The sequence below is a fragment of the Sinocyclocheilus rhinocerous genome, unplaced genomic scaffold, assembly GCF_001515625.1.
Source record: "Sinocyclocheilus rhinocerous isolate Xijiao unplaced genomic scaffold, SAMN03320098_v1.1 scaffold790, whole genome shotgun sequence".
NCBI lineage: Eukaryota > Metazoa > Chordata > Actinopteri > Cypriniformes > Cyprinidae > Sinocyclocheilus > Sinocyclocheilus rhinocerous.
Genome location: NW_015666971.1, coordinates 636,494 through 653,700, shown reverse-complemented (window position 1 = coordinate 653,700; position 17,207 = coordinate 636,494). Strand labels below are relative to the sequence as shown.

The 17,207-nt window shown below is 38.8% G+C and overlaps 3 protein-coding genes across 3 annotated transcripts; 1 reads left to right on the top strand and 2 right to left on the bottom strand.

The window, feature by feature from the left end:
* Positions 1-3,250: 3,250 nt before the first annotated feature.
* Positions 3,251-11,963, bottom strand: LOC107733337 (zinc finger CCCH domain-containing protein 6-like). The gene is made up of 12 exons (XM_016544917.1): positions 11,444-11,963; positions 8,870-9,080; positions 8,673-8,789; positions 8,359-8,590; positions 8,077-8,210; positions 7,869-7,997; positions 7,650-7,764; positions 7,403-7,512; positions 6,804-7,021; positions 5,934-6,361; positions 5,649-5,822; positions 3,251-5,100 (listed from the first exon to the last, which is right to left on the bottom strand). The coding sequence occupies exons 1-12, from the start codon at positions 11,527-11,529 to the stop codon at positions 3,623-3,625; spliced, it is 3,432 nt and encodes a 1,143-aa protein (XP_016400403.1). The 5' UTR covers positions 11,530-11,963; the 3' UTR covers positions 3,251-3,622.
* A 1,108-nt stretch (positions 11,964-13,071) lies between these two features.
* LOC107733341 (hereditary hemochromatosis protein homolog) lies at positions 13,072-14,678 on the bottom strand. The gene is made up of 4 exons (XM_016544920.1): positions 14,627-14,678; positions 14,010-14,279; positions 13,605-13,877; positions 13,072-13,515 (listed from the first exon to the last, which is right to left on the bottom strand). Exons 1-4 carry the CDS (start codon positions 14,676-14,678, stop codon positions 13,298-13,300), a joined length of 813 nt encoding a protein of 270 aa, XP_016400406.1. The 3' UTR covers positions 13,072-13,297.
* Positions 14,679-15,007: 329 nt separating this feature from the next.
* Positions 15,008-16,621, top strand: LOC107733342 (patr class II histocompatibility antigen, DO beta chain-like). Its single transcript, XM_016544921.1, has 4 exons — positions 15,008-15,071; positions 15,509-15,784; positions 15,936-16,217; positions 16,290-16,621. The coding sequence occupies exons 1-4, from the start codon at positions 15,008-15,010 to the stop codon at positions 16,409-16,411; spliced, it is 744 nt and encodes a 247-aa protein (XP_016400407.1). The 3' UTR covers positions 16,412-16,621.
* The last annotated feature ends 586 nt before the right edge of the window (positions 16,622-17,207 follow it).

Sequence of the window (17,207 nt, the reverse complement as noted above, 5' to 3'; positions counted from 1 at the left end):
AAATGACACCCAAAAAATGGTTGTCAGTTATATCTGAGAACTCGCTTCGTATACAAGAAGCTGCAAGACTGTCTTCTCTGAACTGTCGAGATAGCTATAAAGTTAAACTGCTAGGAGAACTACAAGACGACGTGAAGACACTTACAAACTCCTACCTACAGGCTGCTGAAGAAGTTGGTACAGTGTCCCTCTCAAGTGTCCTGATGCTGGCAAAGTCAGAGCTGCTTAAGAGACAGCTTCAGATTAAAATGAAAGCACTCTCGTGTCTCCTGAGCAAAGTTAACCAAGATTATGTGACGGCCATTCAAAACACTATTGCTTTGGCATGCTCTGTCCAAAGAAAAGATAGTGACATGGAAACTGAAGATACTCTGGCACAGTTTGAAAGTGCTGCCGAACTGCTTATGCAGAATGTTAAAAGCGCCACAGAGTCCATTCAGGACTGTTTCAATTTCATTAGAGACCCAAAGGAAAGGTCCAATCTGAGATTCATTAATGACCACCTGACATTTCAAATGTCAGACATTGTGAGTAGAGCCAGACTAATAGCAGAGACACAAACTCTTGGAGACACTCTCACCCTTGATATCCAGTCACAGTGCTGGTCAGCAAAGGCACATTACCTTGTTGAAGAAATCTGTAAAGTAGATGGAATTCTTGCAGTCACAAAGGAACAGATCAAGTGTAGCTTGCAGGGCAAAGAGTCTAGTAGATTTGTCATGTCCCGGACACCAGGTTTCACAAAAAAGGCAACACTACATCCTCTATCCACAAATAATCAAGGTCCTACTAAAAGCAAACCAAGTGTCCAAGATGTGTCCAATCAGGAACCAAATAAGGTAAAAAAAAAAAACGTTGATGAATCATGTTAAAGTTGAAGAATGGACAACATTTTAGATCTAGCAATATAAACTATTTATCTACCTCAGGAAGAGACATCCCAGAGGAGCCCAAGAGGTCCTGTGTTCAACTTAGTAGATACGACCCTCTCTTACACTTCTCTCTTTCTGAAATGGGAAACTGAGAAGTGGGATGATCAGGGTAACCAGATTGTCAAGGTGACAAAAGAAATGGCAGATAAACTCTATCACATGGCCCAGTACCTAAAGAAGAAAGGGCCAATCCAGGTCAGAAGCTTTGAAAGTTTTCTTCTGTATAAAGGTTATGTTCCCATACTGACACTAGCTTGTTTCACCTGTAGACCAAAGATGCTTTTGTAACATCTGCGAAAGATCTTGTCTCAAGCGGCCAGTCGATCACCCAGTTTGTGCGTGTCATAGCAGACCACTGTCTGGACAAGCATTGTACTGAGGAGCTCTTTGTCATTGCAGAGCAGATCCTTACCATTTCCAACCAACTTACCATCATTTCAAGGTGAGAGACGATCAATAGTATATCTCCCTGACTCGCAACAATTCTGATTGTCTTTCTTGCAGCATCTGAAAGTTACTTTCTTCCTTAAATCCCTGACACATTCAATCATGTGCAAACAACATTACCAATAAATTAAACATGCAAAAATCTCATGTGACCCAAGGGGTGCATGGTGTCTCTCCAGTGTTAATGCAGTTACTCCTGGGTGCAAATCATCAGATGAGATCCTGGTGAAGAATGCACAGAATCTACTCCAGACAGTTATCCAAGGAGTACGAGCTGCAGAGACTGCCTGCATCAGGGTAAGAATTATGAGGACCATTATGCTCCAGGCAATCAGTAGAAAGTAGTGATGTCTATATTTTCTTGTATGATATTTAGCATGCTTAACTTAGGTGTTTCAATTTTAAATGGCTGTTTCTGATTTTATAGGGTTTGAAACAGCCTGAGCCAAACTCGGAAGCAGCAAAGGCAGCAGCATTCTGTTTCCAGTGGAAAAAGGGTCTCCTTATGCACCGAGCTCAAGAACAGCTTAACCCCGAAACGGATGATTTGGGTCTACGTAGGACCTCCCAGCATTCAGCGGCGCCCAGCCTTGCACCACCCATCAATGTGTTAGATAATTACAAATGAGTAAACACAAAATAAAGGCTCTTAATTTTGCCTGTAACTTTTGGATATATTCTGTTGTTGTTATATGTTGAGAAAGTCAACAGCCTTCCGCACCAAACTAAAAAGCATTATGCACACAATGTGCTTTTAGAAAAAAAACACAAAATGTGAATAGGGCAAAGATAAAAACATTTTCGATATCGTTTTATTTCATTATCAATGTTTAAGTAGAAATTGCACACCTGATCACATTTATTTACTGTAATAATTGCATAACTAAAATACATAATTATTCTAATACATATATTTCTTGAAGTCTATCGATCAAAAAAAAATTTGTAGCAACATGTACAAAAAGGACATAAATACCAAAAATGAACACATTCCTAATGTAAATCAAACTCCAAAAATACTGAATGTATACATTTTACAGCTGCAGACATTTACAAAGGAAAAAATATGTTGATATGGTATGCAGTACGCATACACATTCAATAATTTTAATGATTTACATTAGGAATGTATATTCCTTTTTCTTCACATTGCTTATGTCTGAATTATATACATGTATGTATATATATATCAACGTGTTTGAAGAGTTATAGTAAATGCATTTTAGAAGTATGATTGTAAATGAGATCAGGTGTGAAATTTGTACTTGGACACAGATGATGATGTGATGTTGACAATATTTGACTAAATATTTTTGAAGATTTGATCCTCCAAAGTCATTGTATAGGAAAATGCATAAGCCTGAAGGCTAAAACAATGACTAAAATTGTTCAGCCGGCTGCAATTGTCATGGGCTTCACAACACAAAAGTGACATCCACTTAAAAACACTAATATCAGAATCACTTAATTCCTTTATATTTTATTTTAGACATCAAATTTAAAAAGAGGAAAGTGACTGCTGTATTTAAATTCCCTTTCTAGCATTTCAGTCAGACTGGTAAAAGAACACAAAAGCAGTTCAGCATTTTCTGTGGAAAAACATACAAATAAAATAGAATTATCTACGCAAAAAACAATGACCATAAAAAAAGCCTCGTGTTAAAAAGAAAACCATTTACAATAGAGATTCTCTGAAAGGAATCTCATATGAACCGTTTCATCACCAAAATCACAAATTTGATGAAATGCACACTTGACATGAGACACAGAAGTGCTGCTATATTACAGTGTTTATATATACTCTGTATGTAGTTATATGATAAATACTGTGGGGATTTAGCAAAAATGTATAATTTTCTATAGCTTTTTGCATTACACAGTACTACAAATATGAATAGTTTAAGCCACACATCCCTTTTAACCGCTGAAAGCAACAGAAGCATTGATATTACATATACTCACCTGTTTAGCAGACTCTGTTTACCAAAGTCTCCATATACCAGATACAATTGTACTTAAAATGCTTCTTGAGCAAATAAAGACCTTGCCTATCCAATGTCTATCTATGAATGCACAAGAGGCCAAAAGAAAAACATATCTGGTTAGATCATGATGCAGCTGTGGAGAATGTATGTACAAACAAATATAAATAAATAGAAAAGCTTCATATACATGCAGTGAATACAAAGAACAGATGTACAGAATACAGTAAAATGCATGAGCTATATTCCTCATAGGTGTGTTTACTGACAGAATGGAGAGGCTGTAGGGTCAAATGTTTTAAAGACATCCCTCAAGGGCCTGTCTTTCTTCTTACTGTCTTTGTCCTCCACATCCTCTTGGGGAGTCCCAGCAGCAGGACCCACAGGTTTGTTCTGCCGCGGGTCAGTGTAAGCAGGCCGTATCAGTCCTGCTAGTGCCTGGATAGGCAAGTTGTGCACAGCGGGAGCTGCAGCCAGGACTGGCGAGCAAGGAGACGCTGGCATTACGGTAGGCACAGGAGGATTTGACGGACAGCCACTTGTGTTGCTGTCAGAGTCATCAAGTGGACTTTTTTCGTCTTTTTCCACTCCTGTGCCCTGTGATGGTGAGGCATGTGGTGGAGAGCTGGGGAGCTTCGCAGACGGCTTTAGGATACTTGGTTTTTTAGAGAGCTCCTCACTATCACGTTTCGGGGATAGTAGGCTGTGATTGCGTGGATCGTACAAACTAATCCCGCCTAACAGCGTGGTAGGGCTCTCAAGTCCCGCCCCCATTGAAGATGCCAGGCGGGGAGCATATGGGGGCAACTTTTCTGACTCGGGCTTAGCGGAAGCGGGAACCGGTTGGTTTGAAGATCCACGCTGTAGCCGCGGGTCAGTGGCTCCTCCTCCAGAAGGACTCTCCCTCATACCCGGTAGCTTGGAGTCCAGGCTGCCGGACCGGCTGATTCTGGGATCAAGAGTCTTATGAGAACGTGGGTCCGCGGGTTTGTCCGGGTGGTGGTGGTGAGCATCTACAGTCCTACTGGGAGGACTGCAAAGTCGCACAATGCCCTCTTTGAAGCGGGCGGCTACCAGACGTGGATCAGGAGGTGTTGGGGTTGCTGATGGAGGGTGATCCGGTGGGGAGGAGAGGCTACGGTTTAGTTGAGCATCTGCAATTAAAGGTGGGAGCGGAAGATTTATGGAGGGCTCCTGTTTGGGAATCAACAGAGGAATGAGGTCCTCTGGAGCCCAAACCACGGTCTGCGCAAACGCCGGACGCTGGAGGAGAATATCCACCCGGATGTGACTGAACTGCTTGATTTGACAGCGGGGGTCACGCAGCGCGGCTCCAGGGCTGGGATCCAACGGGATCAAGGCTGCTCGTTCCCTCAGCTCTCTCTCACACTCGTCATCATCCTCTCCAGCGGGAGGTTTGTGGGACACAGGGGGGTTTGGGTGGCGATGAGGGTCAGGTTTGGAGGAGTCCAAAGGTTTCATCTTGCGTGGGTCTCTGGCAAGCCTGGGGTCCCCGACAAGATCTCCAGCGTCTTTCCTGGGGTCTGGGGGACGCTGACGAGGGTCAGCTTTTATTCGAGGATCATTGGGCAAAGCTCGTTCCTTCTGGAGTCTGGGGTCGGCTGGTCCCACGCTAGGCTGATTTTTTAACATATCATTCTGCTTCTTTAGAGTATTAAGGATGGCTGTTACGCTACTACCCTCTTCCTCATCACTGGAGTACCAATTAGGGGCTTCATCTAATAAACAGAAATGATATTAGAATATGAACATTTAAACAGAATCAAACTGAAACCAAGAACTATTTTAAACTTACTTTGTTAATGAATTACTATCAAATATTAACATTGATTTGACTATCATGACCCTGGTTCCCTCGACAAAAAGCCAACAAGATTTTTCCATTGGCTTTTGGATTATTGCAAAAAAATAAGCTCTGTGACCAACATGTTTTGTTAATCAAGATAATCACAAATTAACATAACTTAGTTCTACTTAGCCACTTGTTAGCAACTGCTTTTTTCAAGACACATAAAAGCTTCAAAGAAATAACAAGGTATTACTGATGTATTTTATGTCATAGAATAAAATGTGAAAATATCTTGAGCTTGTGTTAACCTTAGACCAAAAACCCATTCAAAAAACCCACCGACTTCAGGAGGATGGAACCAGTAGTTCAAAAAAGTAACTTGTTTCAAGGTTATAGGACTCATTCCTGCAGCACTCTATTGTTCAGGGTTAAAGCAACACTGTTTCAAAATGTTTATTTCCAACACCCCACGCTAACCTTTTTCTCTGTTGGGAGGTGCAGACCCTTGTCCCTCATCCCTGTGAGAGTCAGAGTCTTGCTTGTTCTGGTTTAGATGTAAAAACAAAGCCTTCTGTACAGCCGGAAGGAAGTCCTGCATCCCACTGGAATCAGAGTTACCATGTGGCTGGGAGTCTTGCATGGGTCCCTCATCTGTAGATAAAATGGAAAACAGGGCATCAATAGATTAATATTTTATAAATATCAAACTTTTCATAAAAAACAACAACAACAACAAAATAATAATGCCAAATGAAGACCTACCCCCTTGGGCCAGAGACCGGCTGCTAAACAAATTCTTGAAGAACTCTGAGGGCATCTGGCCCATGTTTTGGAAAGGCATGTTTATTGGCATGTCAGGCACAGGTTGAAATGAAGCCCCCTGTTGATTGAGTGGAGGACGGTTCATGTGATGCATGTTTCCATGAAAAGCAGGCGGCTGACCTGGAGGTGGCATAGGTGAGCACTGGCCAAAACCCTGGGGTGGAGGTTGGCCTGGTGGGCTTTGGGGCATTCCTGGACCTGTGAATGGTATGGGAGGGCTCCCTATGGAGCCTGGATGAGGGGAATGGGAAGCATTGGGTGGAGAAGACATAATATTGCCAGCCTGCATTTCCTCAGGGCTACTGCCAAACTGTGGACCACCTTGAAACTGTCCAGCAGGGGGAGATGTACTGTTGTAGAAATTGGGCCTGCAATGAAAACAACAATGAAACATGCTACAAACGAAAGCCCAAACAAAAACAGCAACAAAAACAACTATTATTTAATTGACACTCACTTGGGCTATTGGGGAAAAAACATCTTTCCAAACTTTTCTATAATAATGAACAGGTAATCCATACAATGCCAAACCTGAAGTGACTGGTGGTCCTGATTTTTAAAGTAGTTTTTGCAAAAAGGTGGAAATAATGACCTTTTTGAAGGTAGAAATAATTATCTACGGTTCAGTTTGACTTGTAGAATGAAGATATATTTATTGATATTGCCAACTTGTGAATAGAAGTATAAGAAAAGGCTAAATGACGATGCTAAAGCAGGTTATGTGTCATGTAAACAGACCAAACTTGACCAAATATTCTGGATGCAAACAGTCAGCGTTAAGAGGACTAAGTCAAGAAACACCAACAGTACCTTAGAGCAATCTTTTGTGCCAAGTCCACAGTAGGCTGAACTTTAATCTCAAAAAGAGAGGGGATCTTCTTGCCTCCATCCGGTGGACTTCCAGGCCCAGGAGTGGGTAACAATCCAACTCCTGGAGGTGGTTTAGGTAGTGGAGCGATTCCTTGTTTTCTCAGATCTTCTAACTCCAGCTCATCCTCAATGACAGTTTCCTCATCTGTATTTAGGATCTAAAACGTGCAACAGCAATTAGGTTTCCAATGCATGATTTATTAATTGAATGTGACATAAAATAGTTCAAAGAGTTGATGCTAAAACTTAAACCTTGCTAGATGTGACAGTTCCATACCTGGACTTTTTATAAAGTGCTAAAATAACTCTAATTGTGACCCTGGAACTGGATAGTTACTGAGAATACATTTTATTACCACTGCATAGCTGAGCAAGGCACATTATCCCAAGTTACTTAAAATTCTCAGTAATTAGTGTGTATTTTAAATATGAATACAGGGCATGTATTTGTACGGAAACAGAATGTTAAGTCAAGCATTTGTAAAAATGTGTGCATTTTTGTATGGAAACTGAATATTAAGTCACAATTTAGTCCATACCTTCTCCAAAAGTTCCTTGGTAACATTGGTTAAAGGTTCATGGGAGAACTTGCAGTTGTCTCCTTGATAACACTTTGCTCCGGTGTGAAAGAACTTGCAAGGATACTCACGTACGCTTTAGGGTCAAGGTCCAAAACGAGAAAAAAAACCAAGAGAAAACCCTTTCTTTTTTGACTAATGACATGTTAAGATTATCTCTTACTGTTAATCTGTAAAAACATATCCAAGAAATGTTTTGAAAGGATATTGTGCATGTATATACAGATATCTCCTTTGGTACAGTATCCCTGGACATAAAACTTGCACAGTTCTTTCTTTTTCTCTGGAACAACATTATCATGTTCAAACTTGCACTGGTCCCCCTGTGAAGCATTAAGATCACGTTTCACTTACAAATGAATTTTGACAAATAAAATGAAATACTGTTTAACCCTACATGTGTGTGAAAAGGGTGGAATGAGCTTACCTTGATGCATCGACCCTCAAGGAAATATTTACAAATGTGCCTCCCATTGTGTTCAACCGTATGTTGATTAATGAATTCCTGGCTCATGATTGGACGCTTCTTCTGGAAACTGGGCGGTCCTCTAGAATCCTGTATGAGGACAAGACAATAACATGAGTGCCCTGAGATCTTACCGGTGATAGTTTATTCAAAAATGAGAAATTCTCACCCCGACTCCTCCACCCTGTTCTCCTCCTCGACCACGACCCCGACCCCAGTTCTTGCCCTTCTGTTTCTTATTCTTGTTCTGCATTCCCCGTCCCCTGCCAACGGCACCACGACCTCTACCACGCTGCCCACCAACTACATAACAAGTGAAAGAAAAAGACGAAAGATAATCAAAAGGAATAAGCCACATTTAACTCGAGATCACGGGTTTAGTCTGTTGGGTCTTCAAATGAATTCCCATGCAGACTTCTATAATATTTGCAAGTAAAGTAAACAAACATACACTGCTGTTGTTGTTTTTGTTGTCCCTTCATGATTGGTCTCTTGGCCTGGTCTTTAGGCCCTGCTTTGCCATGACCAGACGACTCTTTAGCATGTTTGTATTTAGACAGCTCCTCTGAGAAATCATCGTCTTCATCATAGTCGTACTTTTCTTCACTGTAGTCACTGTATTTATCCAAATCGCTGGTCTTGTGCTGCACTGATCTCGGTGGTTTTGCGGATTCATTTTCCCGCTGGAGACGTGGGTAGAAAAGAAATGTAATTGTATGTTGCTGATAATGAAATTTTAAATCTAGTACCTGACCCTGAACTCACCTGTGCCAATTCTCCGTCACGATATGTTCCTTTGCTCTTCTTGCTCTTAGGTCTGTCTTGACGCTCGTGCTCCGAGTCATAGCTGTCCGAGCTGGAGCCACTGGATGGAGAGTGATGCTGAATTGGAAAATGTTGGAAAAAAAAAAAAGGTAAAAACTAGTAACAGTTGCACAAAAAGATACAACGCCCGAACGTACCTTTTGTCGGTCTCGTCGCCTTCTCTTCGACCGTCGTTTTTCTTTCCTGTGTCGCTTTCGCGAATGCCGGTGTGACTTGTCATCTTTTTCTCTGTCTTTCCCCTTCTCTTTGTCTTTCTCGACCTCTTCAGACTCTTCCTTAGTTTCCTTCACTTCTTCTATGCTTATGCCTTCATCATCTATTTCTCCATCCTCCAGTTCTCCATCCTCCCTGTAAGATCAAAACAAGCATGTTTGAGGATTTCATTAACAAAAACAATGAGCCAGGACAAGTGCTATCAAATCAGTGAAATAGCTCAATATTCTGAGCAAAACAGTCACTAGTATTCAAGCATCATTACTATTATTGCTCATACTCAGAATTAGGGGTTTGTTATGAAGTTTTAAAGACTTGAGCCAGAAAGCAATCACCCACAATCCTCTAGCAACCACAAAGAGCATGAAGCAATGCATTGGCAAACACCTACAACACCATAGTATTGTGGCAGTGAGCTTTGCACAGGCCTTCAGTAAATCTAAAATTATAGCTATAACTTAAAACTTCTCTAGAAAAACATTGTGAAAACAACTAAAACGAAAAGAATAAAAAAGTGTTTATTCTGTTCTGAAGACCATAGGCTTTTCTGTTCGTAATACAATTTTTAAAACATGAAGTTGTCTTTTTTGTATGTTTAAGATGAAATAAATGAAAACCTAAAACATTTTGGGTAATTCCAGAGTCATGTAATCATGCAGCATAAACTTTCCTCTTAAAGGTGACATATCATGAAAATCTGACTTTTCTATTTAGGCTACTGTATATTGCTGCTGCCACACAGATCTAAAATAAACAAGTGATTTATATCCCAGCTGTTTACCTTTCACAGACATAACCGACTGTTTTTATAACTCGTGTGTGTTTTTAACGTCTGTGGAGTATTTTGAGCTGAAACTTCACAGACACATTCTGGGGACACCAGAGACTTATATTACATATTGTAAAAAGGGGCATAATATGTCACCTTTAAATGCTCAATGCAAAATGAACAGAGCAGCAAACTCTTATTTGATTAAAATCAATACGGATGTAATGTTTGTTTTGCCAGGTGTCAAATTCCCAACAGTTTTCCGATCGTTAAAGTCTGAAGTGAGAGCAAGGACACAATAACACAGAGTCTGAAGGTCTCTCAGTTTTTACCAAAGTAGGCCATGACACTATAGAAGGAAACCAAGATCTCTGGGATTTTTACACAGCTAAATAAATGGCCATTACATACAGTGACGTAGCATGGAGCATGCAAAAGATGCCACTATGGTCCTCTAGTGTGTTTAAAAACACAAAATGTTTGTTTCTACATAGTTAATAAATAGTCAATGTTTGCAAATGGGATGATGTAGTGACTATGTATGTGAGATTATTGGTTTGATAACTAACTTGGTGTCTTCTGTGTTCGACTTTGAGGGCAAAAACAAAGGGAAATGGAAGAAAACTCAATAATTATTACAATATTTTAACCACACTGCATTTTTTTGATTTTAAACATATGACCAATAAACGCATGGGTAATGCACACACAGAGATTCAAGGTGCTACACTGTTGTAAAATCTGAAACTAGCATGGGTTGCAATGAGGCTTTTTTTGCATCTGGATGCTGTCAAGGCCAAGCCAGCAATTTCTTTATTCAATAACGCATGCTATGCTTATACAGCAGCATTGGCAATATTTTCCACTTAAGTGCAATGAATAGGATATAAATGCATCTGAATCGGGGTCAGAAATTATTCAAGAATCAGGACATAAAAACCCTCCAGAAATGCCCTAGATATTTAAAAGCGGGGGCCAAAAATTCTGTTATCTGCTACCTAACTTGATAAATATTTTATCTAGGCCTATCTAGTTATGAGTTCAGAAACAATGACATTATTCAGCATTATTTCTGACAATGACATTTGATATAAATGGACAACACTGTTTGATGTTATAAAAATTTGGATGATGAATCGTGCACAAAAAGACCAGGAATGCATGGAAGAAAATAAATAGGATCAAGTGGGCAGATGAAACTTAAGACAGACTTAGCCAACCTCCAGAGCCTCCAATCACTGGCTGATAATTAAAATAGCTGAACACATGGCTTACAATGCCTCAACAGTCCTGTCATATGAATCCCTACCAGACATGTTTTCCTTTCCCAGGTGGGCGGGGCGTTCCGATGGAACGTGAGTGGGCGGGGCATCTTATGACTATTTACATATTCAACAACCTTGAAACGACTTATTAACATTACTATAATAACCAACTACAACCTTCTACAAAATTCCAAATGTCCTAAATCAGCTAAATAAGAGCGCGAACAAATGTGGAAAGCGATGGAAATTGACAAAGATGAGCAGTGTCACTCTGCAACAGATATTAAAATGAAAGTGCATGCAGGAAAATATGTGAACTGGGGGAAAGGCCTGTCCAAAAACGAAAACGAAGCCTAACGTACTTGACGTTGAAAAAAAAAAACAAGATAGGTGTCAAAATATTCACATTCGCTCGATAGACGCACACAGTGAAGCATTTGCAGATAATAACATGTTTACTCGACCTTTTTTCCCCTGTCAGCTCACAGTCTGTCATGTTTTTGTCAAGTACGGGGCTTGGGGGACTGGAGAAGAGGCTCACAAAAGCCATGATGGTTGGAAACGGAAAACTGGCCCTTCTCCGCAACCAGAGTGAGGAGCATCAGTCACTCGTTGGCTGAAGGTTTTGATATACTGACAGTCTGGAGGAAAAACTCACGGTTTACGCGTCTCAACAACACATGAGACGCTTTACAGACATTATATCCGCTCTCATGTTTAACGCTGTCTCAACACAGCTTTGATAATGTCCCCGGCGGTTTCACAGATGCCCTGGTGCGAGACTGCAGACGCAGAATATTGTGTTTATGTTCGAAGGCTTTTTCGGGATCTTCCACAGACATGGCGCCCGCAACACTTTCGTGAAAATGGCTGCGAGGATCTTGCAGAAGCCACTGCTCCCGCCCACTTCGTGAGCGGAGCCAATCGCTGGGCTTTAAAGCTACAACGACCCGCTCTGCTATTGGTTGAAGCACTGGCGCCATAAGCGGGAAAACATGTTTCTCTTAATCTATTGGCTATTGAGAATGTCATCGTTTTGATGCTCACCGTACAAGTTAGAATGACGCACTATTTATATTCTGATGTTTATTACTTTATTAACGCTTCTGTTTTGGCATTTGATTTAATCAAATAATTCCTTTTTCTAAAACATTGCAATATCCCTTGGAATTTAATAAACTTTTAATACTTTTAAAGACTAAATATTGAATAGGACAGTGCAATTCATAGATGAAACGGTAACACTTTAATGAATAAGGTTCATTAGTTAACTACTTTAGTTAACATGAACTAAGAATGAACAATACTTCTACAGCATTTATTAATCTTGGTTAATGTTAATTTCAACATTTGCTAATGCATCATTAAAAACAAAATTTGTGCTTGTTAACAATAGTTAATGCACTGTGAATTAACACGAACTAACAGAGAACTGTATTTTCATTAACTAACATTAACAAAGATGAATAAATACTGTAATAAATGTATTGTTCATTGTTCGTTCATGTTAGTCAATACATTAACTAACATTAACAAATGGAACCTTATTGTAAAGTGTTACCTATGAAACAAATGGAGCAAAAATGTAACAATAGAAAAGTTTAAAGGAATAACTCACATTCCCAATGCAATACCAATATACTATATACAGCATTTGTCATAAACAGCCTGTTTATTTTGTGTAGGCTAAAGGAATGATTGCAAGTGAGGGTGATTTCATAATTACAGTACTGTAAAGTATCTGTTAGACTATGCAAAATAAAAAAGTTCCACTACATTTACAAACTCTTTAAGCTGTGATAAACAAGCTTGTATAGCACATGTATGTCTGCAAGATGTCTGTTAAACATCGCTTCATCTGGAAAGCATCTGCTGTGTACAAACATCTGATAGACGTCTTTAAGATGTAATTTCAAACATAGCCTACTTTCTAAATCATAAACATCTTAAAGACATTTTCCAAACGTCTATTTGACATCTGACAGGAAACGTCCAATAGAAGTATTGCAGATGAACAAACACTCTAAAAAATACATCTTGCAGATGTAAACGCAGACGCCAAATAGACGTCTCTGTGATGTCCGTATGCTATCAGGGTTAGTATCCAAAAAAGTAGTATGTAAAATCTCTATAGACTTTTATTGCCTATAGAGATGTGATTATTGCCTGTAGAGAAATTATGTGTATACTATACTTGAGATTCAGTTCTACACATAAATGAATATAAACATATTTGTCTGTGGCAATAACAACAGTAATAATAATAATAATAATAATAATAGCCTATATAGTTTGGAGTCACACTCGCCTTAAATATCTTATGTTTCCTGAGAAATATTCATTAAATTCAAAGATAAAGATGCTTCTGATTCATCACTTGTGTCTTTTATCTCGTCCTCGGGTGGTTTTGTTGTTTGTTGCCTTATACATATAAATAGTACAGTTAGGCACACTGGTAAAGCAAATCCGAGAAAAAAGGCAGCCACTGCCTTAAGTACAATCTCTGTGATTTGTGATAGAAGCAAAGATTTCTCCTCTGAAAAAAAAGAGACAAAGCAAGTCAAGTTTTCACATAATTTATCATTATGCTCATATGAATTATTTATGCGCTTGTGAGTGACTTACCATAGGCTATCCTCAGTATCCCATCAATGCTTAAGTGTTCGATCTCACAGGTAACACTCTGCGCACTCACGTTACTAAGGCTAAGATAGGAGATCATCTGGAAAGTGCCATCTTTGTGAGGGAGTACTCCAGTAGTTGATACACCAAAATAGACTGGCCTTCTATTTTGGGTCCAACGTACTCGAATGATGTTTGGATAGAAGCCATGCACAGCACATTTAAGATATTCCTGATCCTTTTCTCCTCCAGAAGACACATATACTGCAGGTTTTGCTACATTTGAATAAACAATTGTTTATCAATTTTGCAATGTGAAACCACCAAATAAATATAAAATGTACTTTATATATACGTATATGTGTGCATCAAAAGCATCCAAGTTACAGTGATAGACTGCTGATTTACCTGCCCTGGAGAGGGAGTTGTTTGACTTCAGGAAGACCGTTTTCACAGCAGAACACACCTTTACTAGTCGTGCCTCTTTTCTCTTAATGTATTCTTTGCTCTTTCTCTCTTCTGCTAAAAGCTGACCAGGTTCACTGGTAGCAACCACAGCTTCCTTCGCCAAATCCACATGCATGATATCTCTGCCATCATACCCATAGCGCCAGAAACGGCTTACTTGCCCTTCATTGTTAAATGCACATCCAATGAACTGCTGGTATGCATGTTCTTCTAAAATAAATCAAGTGTAATATCATCATTAGTGACTTTCAGTAGCTCACATGCAGGTAATTTAAAGTTAAAATATGCACAAAACCCATTTGAATCAGTCATTTTTAGTCTTTGTCTTCGTCTGGACTGAGGTGTTGAGTTTTAAAAAAAATTTTTTATAGATATTGGTAAGATTCAGAGATTCTGTTTGCTACTGCAGAGTGTTGACATATTTCTAGATTGCACACTCAGGCTTGCAAACAAGCTTAAAACTTCTTAAAACATATTTTAAATATATTCACCTAGACAGTATTACATAACTGACAGTATTTTATATAAAAATATATATTTTGGACAAAATGCCCTACCTGCCCCAAGGGTGGTGTTAAAGAAAGCCATGATGAGGAGAAAAACATGCATTTTGTTTTGTCAAAATTCACCACACTTAAAGTCGAATTTCAAAACTGAAAGTAGGTCTTTATTGCTGCTATAATGGTGCAATCCAGTTCTTTTGCAACTGCCAGTTTTGTATTTGCAATCACTTAATATGACTAAAATACTTAGAAAAACAAAATAATTCAAACTTGTAAAAGGAAACCACAGCACAACAAAAGTGAAAGTACAGAACGAAAAAAAAATCTAGTCAAGACATCATGTGACCAAGAACAGTTATTTTACGGTCAAACTGTTTTAACAGGAAGACATTGGCTTTTAGTTACTTTCTGAAGACAACTGCGTGAATGGCACACATGGAAATCATCCAGACATTGGTGTTAATCCTTCTGCTTTCTCCTCAGATCACCATGTGGACAGGTTATTTAAAATATTGTTTTGTTTTCTCATCCTTCCTTCTCCACAGGAAGTAATGCATCATTTAGACAACAGGAAGAAGAAAATCTTAGCATGTTTAAATTCATTGCATTTATTAATTTGAAAATGCATAACATTTTGAATACAAACCTGATACTTCAGTGTAAGTATATTTTCATATTTTTCAACTTAAAATGGTCATAGGTTCTCTGAGACTTGAAGCTAAACATGAGGGTTAAATAGGCAATGATTTTTAATGTTTATATGTAACATGTTAATTAAATTAAATGGACCGAAATTACTTGTTGGTATTGTTTGCAGGTTTATTTTAAGTATATGATTTCTTCAGTGTAAATTAAATGTTGAATGTTTAATTTTCAATGTCTGTTCTCTCTCATTCTTAGTCTTGGCCTATAAAGTACTAATGTATGTTTTTGTAGACTACCAGACAGTGAATGTCCTGGCCTACACGCGGATGATGGAGAATGGCTCCATAGACCAGGCAGTGGTTGTTTTGGTGAATGAAGCCACATTTGCATACTTTGACCAGGCAAAAAACACATTTGTCTTACGTCCCAGTGCAAGCGCCGGGTTCTCAGTTTTAGAAGGCAGTGATCGCTCGTTCTGCATGTATGAGGTGTTAGCAGGATTTTATCGACAAACTGATTACCTGGAGAAACTCAAACAAGAAACAAATTCAGCAAAATCACTTTTGGGTAATCTGATCAGAAGTTATGATGTCTTTCTAAACCAACATCACATTCTCTCTCTCTCTCTATATATACATATATGAATTTTCAAATTGAAGCAAACTACTTTTTTAACTACTATTCGACTTTTCTAATTTGACTTCTTTTTCTTCTGCAGTACGCCCTTCAGTCAATGTGTATACTGAGTTTCCTGAACAACAAGGAAAAGTAAACGTACTTTACTGCTATGCCACTGGGTTTTACCCTGGTGACATTGAAGTAAACTTTTATCTAAATGGCCAAAAGTCCACTGTGAAAGCAGAGACCTCTGACTTAATGTATGGGGAAGACTGGACCTTCAGAGTGTACAAGTATATGAATATCACCCCACAGTATGGAGACAAGTACACATGTGAAGTGAGACACAGTAGTATGGTTGAACCTAAAATGACAGAGTGGAGTAAGTTTGTTCACTTTTTTGGAAATGACGAAATATAAAATCAGTAATAAAACTGTCTGCTCTTTTCTCAAGGGCCTGAATTTTCAGTATCCACATCACATCTCTACTGGGCTTATTCACTACCTCTCAGCATCCTGTTGGGCATCATGGTATCTGTCCTGATTTTAAGAAGAAAATGCCGTTCTCAGTTATAATGGTGCTTTGAAAGACTAAACTGCAGCATATATGTGCATCTGTGAACTTTGTGGCTTATATATCCTCCTGGGACCCAGGCATAGACCTCTGTAGAGGACATTATATTTGAGTGAATTTCTCTACATGCCACATTTAGGTCTGGATGTCCTGTTCAGAGCACATTCAGGGCTTTTCAGAGATATCAAATGTTTGGAGGTTTGATCATAAACACACCCTCTCTTTGTTCTTTAAAAATGAATTTGAAATAATTTTCAAATTGTTTGTCGTAAATAAACATCTCAGAAAAATGCTATGGGGTTTCAAATCGGAATATGACTTTTTGTTATGAAACAAGGCATGATTTTCATGCATGTCTTCTGTAGAGGACACCAGGACAAATGGCTGTTAATCAGGCATTTTGAGAAACACAACAAGCCAATAGGGAAAGAAATTATAGCTCAATATTCCTATGAAATATGAGATACTCTTATGAAAATGTCGCAACGTTATTACTCTCATAATAACACTTCTTTTTTCATTATGGTTTGCCCCAAGAACACATTAATATGCAAATTAGATGCAGTGTATAGATACATTGAATAAAATAGGAATATTAATTTATGGACATTTTACACACGTGTTGCATAAAGTAAAATAGTATATCAAATCATTCTGTTATTTCTTTCATAACATAGTTGAGAATCATCTTTGTACAAAGTTTGGCTAAAAATAGCCTGAAACCTAAAAACTACAATAAATCATTGTTTTTGCCTATACATGCCTTTTCATGTCTATTAATTTTTTTAATAACTCAGT

What these genes read in the sequence shown, in the direction of transcription:
- LOC107733341 (XM_016544920.1), bottom strand. Translation starts at nt 14,678, where the DNA reads ATGCATGTTTTTCTCCTCATCATGGCTTTCTTTAACACCACCCTTGGG. An exon ending in TAACACCACCCTTGGGGCAG is followed by an intron (nt 14,280 to 14,626) that starts GTAGGGCATTTT and finishes GATTTATTTTAG; the next exon opens with AAGAACATGCATACCAGCAG. An exon ending in GATACTGAGGATAGCCTATG is followed by an intron (nt 13,516 to 13,604) that starts GTAAGTCACTCA and finishes CTTTTTTTTCAG; the next exon opens with AGGAGAAATCTTTGCTTCTA.
- LOC107733342 (XM_016544921.1), top strand. Translation starts at nt 15,008, where the DNA reads ATGGAAATCATCCAGACATTGGTGTTAATCCTTCTGCTTTCTCCTCAG. An exon ending in TTCAGCAAAATCACTTTTGG is followed by an intron (nt 15,785 to 15,935) that starts GTAATCTGATCA and finishes TTTCTTCTGCAG; the next exon opens with TACGCCCTTCAGTCAATGTG. An exon ending in ACCTAAAATGACAGAGTGGA is followed by an intron (nt 16,218 to 16,289) that starts GTAAGTTTGTTC and finishes TCTTTTCTCAAG; the next exon opens with GGCCTGAATTTTCAGTATCC.
- LOC107733337 (XM_016544917.1), bottom strand. Translation starts at nt 11,529, where the DNA reads ATGGCTTTTGTGAGCCTCTTCTCCAGTCCCCCAAGCCCCGTACTTGAC. An exon ending in GGCGACGAGACCGACAAAAG is followed by an intron (nt 8,790 to 8,869) that starts GTACGTTCGGGC and finishes TTTCCAATTCAG; the next exon opens with CATCACTCTCCATCCAGTGG. An exon ending in CCGGTCTCTGGCCCAAGGGG is followed by an intron (nt 5,823 to 5,933) that starts GTAGGTCTTCAT and finishes TTTTATCTACAG; the next exon opens with ATGAGGGACCCATGCAAGAC.